At 57.8% G+C, this 4,426-nt stretch overlaps 1 protein-coding gene across 1 annotated transcript; it reads left to right on the plus strand.

The window, feature by feature from the left end:
• The first annotated feature begins 92 nt into the window (after positions 1-92).
• Positions 93-2,546, plus strand: LOC105519216 (galectin-7-like). The gene is made up of 4 exons (XM_011952522.1): positions 93-198; positions 322-481; positions 1,485-1,686; positions 2,375-2,546. The coding sequence occupies exons 1-4, from the start codon at positions 93-95 to the stop codon at positions 2,486-2,488; spliced, it is 582 nt and encodes a 193-aa protein (XP_011807912.1). The 3' UTR covers positions 2,489-2,546.
• The last annotated feature ends 1,880 nt before the right edge of the window (positions 2,547-4,426 follow it).

The raw sequence follows: 4,426 nt of genomic DNA on the forward strand, positions 1-4,426 counted from the left end.
TGAGTGCTCCAGGGGCCCAGGGCGGGGCCGAGTAGGGAGGGGGCTGGGGGCTCCTCTTTCAAAGGAGCAAGTGGGCAGTGGGTGCGCCATGGATGGGCCTGGGCTGTGGCCTCTGGGTGACCGCCCTTCCCGATTGTCCCCTCTACCTCTTTGTGGCCTCCTCTGGGTCCCTCTTTGAGGATTTTTCTGTTTTTCTTTGTAGCTCTCCCCATCTGTTTCTCTGTCTATTTCTCTGTCTCTCTGGTCTCTTTCCTGCCTCTCTGCCACCCTTTTCTCTTCCACTGATTTCTGCCAGTCTCAGTCCTGGTCGGCTCCTCTGAGGGGTGACCCACCTTCTGCCTCCCTCTTCGGTCTCACCGGCTCACAGTGACCCCTGCATTCCATTCTTGCAGAACGTTCCCCACAAGTCCTCGCTGCCCGAGGGCATCCGCCCTGGCACGGTGCTGAGAATTCGTGGCTTGGTTCCTCCCAACGCCAGCAGGTGAGACCCCAGGCCCTAGGGGTAAAGGGTACAGGTCTCCAGGCTCAGCTGACTCCCATTTTCTGCAGTCCAGAAATAGGGGCCCTAGGCCATCTGTATCCTCCAGGCTAGGAGTCCGAGGCCATTTCTGACCTCAAATCTGATGTATTCACTTCTTTGCCCCATGCCTTTGTGGCTGGGGTCCCTAAGTTTCCCTAAGAATTTGAGGTTCCTGGGTAATCTCAGGGTTCCTAGATATAGTCCTGTGACTTCCATGTCTGAGTCCCAGGGAACTCTGGAAATACTCCAAGTCCTGGAGACACCCTGGACCCTGGGAGTCCTTGCCAAGCCATCCTTTGACTTCCTGGCTAAGGAACTTTGGGCCTTCTGGATTCTGGGGTACCCTGGAAATACTGGGCTTCCTGGTATTCTTCTTAGTCCTGTAGAACCTGAGGGTTCCCTGGGCATCAGGAGCGCCCTGGCCATCACCCAGACCTCCTGGGCAGCTCCCAGGCTCTTTGGAAATGCGGGCACCCTGCCCTAAGCATAGTGACTTTGGTCTGGGCAGGTTTCTGCCAAGGGCCTCATGACATTTTGGCTGCCTTGGGAATCTAAGCTCCCTGGTCATTAGTCACCTCTCCTTCTGCTGTGTGTGCCTGTCTTCAGGTCCCTGTTAATCTGGGGGTGCTCTGGGAATGGGGAATAACAGCCCATAAGCCCTTCGAAGGACTTTGGTCTGGGTGGTTTATTTTTTGTTTGTTCGTTCATTTTTTTGTAAGATGGGGTCTTGCCATGTTGCCCAGGCTGGTCTTTAACTTCTGGGCCCAAGCGATCCTTCCTTCTCCACCTCCCAGAGTGCTGGGATTACAGGGTGAGCCACTGCACTCAGCCAACATTTCATTTACTTATTCATTCAAAGTGAATTGTAGACATCAGTATTCCTCACCCTCAACATTTCTTGGTCTGGGTGGTTTCTGAGCCCTAGCACCACGGATGATGGACGGCCACCATCCTCCACTTCCAGGTTCCACGTAAACCTGCTGTGCGGGGAGGAGCAGGGCTCCGATGCCGCCCTGCATTTCAACCCCCGGCTGGACACGTCGGAGGTGGTCTTCAACAGCAAGGAGCAAGGCTCCTGGGGCCGCGAGGAGCGCGGGCCTGGCGTTCCTTTCCAGCGCGGGCAGCCCTTCGAGGTGCTCATCATCGCGTCCGACGACGGCTTCAAGGTGCGTCTCTGAGACAGGGGCATGGACGCCAAGACCTAGGTCCCTGGAGCAGAGGGTTGGGCAAAGCCAGGCTATTTTGGTGGAAGGCAGGGAGGTTGGGGCGGGGTGAGGGGGGTAGGGAAGGCGTGGCCAAGGCAGAGAAGGGTGTCCTTCGACCCTCTCTCTCGCCTAAACAACTCCCACTTGGGTCAGAGAGACAGCAGGGTCAGGAGGAGGCGAGCACCAGCCCAGTGTCCAAGGGGTGGGCATCCTAGCGGGCAGGCGTGGCCCTGACTCGCCCCAGACCCTACTCCCAGTTCATTCCTTCCTGAGGTCCAGGGTTTGAGGCATGAGGAGGGATGGGCTGGAGACAGCACCCAGGAACTCGTCCTAGCAAGGATTGGGGGGTGGAGGTGGCGGCAGATCCTCCGCCACCCAGACCTTACGCAAATTCACCTCCCTCCTCTGCGCTTTAATAGCGGGTAATGCTCTCGGAAATAAGAATATCCACTACCAAGAATAAAAAAGCCTTTTTTTTTTTTTTTTACTGCGCCACCCAGTAAACTCGTTTGATCCTCACGCAAGAGTTAGAATGAACAATAGGCCTATTTTCCCAGTGGGGAAACTGAGGCCCAAAGGGGATGAGTGATTTCCCCAGGGCCACCCAGCATGGGCCTCCGGAATCCTCACCACCGACCCTCCCCTGCAGGCCGTGGTTGGGGACGCCCAGTACCACCACTTCCGCCACCGCCTGCCGCTGGCGCGCGTGCGCCTGGTGGAGGTGGGCGGGGACGTGCAGCTGGACTCGGTGAAGATCTTCTGAGCAGAATCCCAGGCGGGCTCGGGGTCTTGGGTGGCAAATAAAGCGTTAGCCCGCAGCGTAACTGTATCTGTGTCCCATTCACTGAGATGAGCAAACTGAGGCCCAGAGAGGCCAGGATACTGGCTCGGAGCCTCACAGCGAATCCGATGCGGAGGCGGGTTCTGAGCCTGCCTGTGCTTAAGACACTTCCTGTCTGCGAAGGCATGAGGGTCGCGATCTGGGAAGGAGTGGGTCTGGAGCGTGTCCTGACACAGCATTTATGCAAAGCAAGCCAGGCCGAAATGTGGTCTGGCGGATCTGCTGGCGTTCGGGGCGCAGAGGCACTCATCACAGGTCCTGGCGCCCCCACCGCACATCTAAGGGGCGCCAACATGGGTCCATCTGCAAAGGGGGCGAATGAGTCCCACCTTTCTGGTCACCTGTGGGCCCCAGTCCTACGCGTGGAAAGCGTGTTATAATGTCCCTGGGTCCCGTATCCCCCTGCAGCTCATCTCTCCCACCCTCTTCTCTCCTGGCCTCCCGCCCCCAAAGACGTCCTGGGTGGGGCTGGGAAGCCCGACGGGCGTCTCCGGGCTTCCACTGTGGGGAGTCGACCTGTTCCGACTCAGGACAGGTACCCGCCTGCGCACCCTCAGGGCAGACGCGATGGCAGCGGCCCCAGCTCCGCGGAGCAGCAGGGAGGACTGGAAGGACGGCGCGGAGTTTCCGTGGCGCAGCGAGCCCCATTCCCACGCACCCTCCAGTCTCCCGCACGGCCCGACCCCGGCCCTATCCCTGGTCACTGTGACGGGAGGGGAAGGGGACTCCAAGTGCAGCCCCGGCCCCAGTGTGACTTTCAGGGTTCAGTGCGTCGCTGGGGCTCCCCTTAATGGCGGGGTTGGGTTGGGAGATGCTGGGAGCACTGTGCGCCCCAAGCCCGCACCCTCGGCGAGGCACCCTGCAGAGGCCGCGGGTCTCAGCCCGGGACCGAGGAGGCAGGCCAGGGCTGAGATCGGAAGCTGCACGTGGGTGTTCGAGGCCCGCTGTTCCGGAACCTTAGTCCGGAGCCACAGCTTGGTGGGCGCGCCAGGGCTTGGGTCTCGATCCCTGCCCTTGAGCCTCCAATCCCCTGGCGTCCGCCTTCGGCATTGCAGCGTGGACCGAGGCGGACGCAGGAAGCTGGGGTGGTTCTTGGCCTGGCCTGAATCTGATTCTGGAGTGGGGTGGGGATGCCAGGTTCGCTGCAGGGCCCAGGCGCGTTCAGGACCCGGGGTTTTAGGCCCCTGCGACCTTCGGGCTAGGCGGTCCCTTCCCATGACCGGCCCTGGAGTGGGTGGGCGGCAGTCAGGAGGGAGCCCCGCTCAGGTGAGGAGGCCTGGGAGAGGCCGGATTCTCGTAGTTCTTCGGGGCTCCTGCTTGAATGAGTTCGCTCTTACTTCATTTGGCTGTGACGAGTGGTTTTGAAATATAAATTTTTTCATAAAGATAATATATGCATCTGGTATACATTTCAAAACATACACTGAAATGAACACCCATTATTGGCACAAGTGGTGAATGTGGTTGGGTCTTTGGATTAGATGATAGCGATCCAGCCGTGTTAATGTCCTGATTTTCACCGTTGACTGACAGTGTACATGTGGGAACCTGTCCCTGTTTGTGGAAAATATAGTTAGGTGGTGCAGCATGTTTGCGACTTATTCTCAAATGGTTCTGAGGCAGGAAAATAGGGTCTGGAGGCAGGGAACATAAGGCGGATTCACACTTCAGCTATGACAGGAAACATCCTTCCATTTACATAGGGCGTACATAAGTAACCAATGGAAACCTCTAGAAGGTATTTAAACGCCAAAAACTTATGTAACCCAGCCCTTGAGCCCCTGTGTTCCCGCTGCACCCACACTATGGGGTATATTTTTATTTTCAATAAATCTCTGCCTTTGTTGCTTCATTATTTCC

This window comes from Colobus angolensis, unplaced genomic scaffold (assembly GCF_000951035.1).
Source record: "Colobus angolensis palliatus isolate OR3802 unplaced genomic scaffold, Cang.pa_1.0 Scaffold34, whole genome shotgun sequence".
Classification (NCBI taxonomy): Eukaryota; Metazoa; Chordata; class Mammalia; order Primates; family Cercopithecidae; genus Colobus; species Colobus angolensis.

Bases quoted from the DNA above. Each gene is read 5' to 3' on its own strand.
- LOC105519216 (XM_011952522.1), top strand. From the start codon at position 93: ATGGGCCTGGGCTGTGGCCTCTGGGTGACCGCCCTTCCCGATTGTCCC. The intron at 482-1,484 runs GTGAGACCCCAG...CTCCACTTCCAG, and splicing joins GTTCCTCCCAACGCCAGCAG to GTTCCACGTAAACCTGCTGT. The intron at 1,687-2,374 runs GTGCGTCTCTGA...CCTCCCCTGCAG, and splicing joins CGTCCGACGACGGCTTCAAG to GCCGTGGTTGGGGACGCCCA.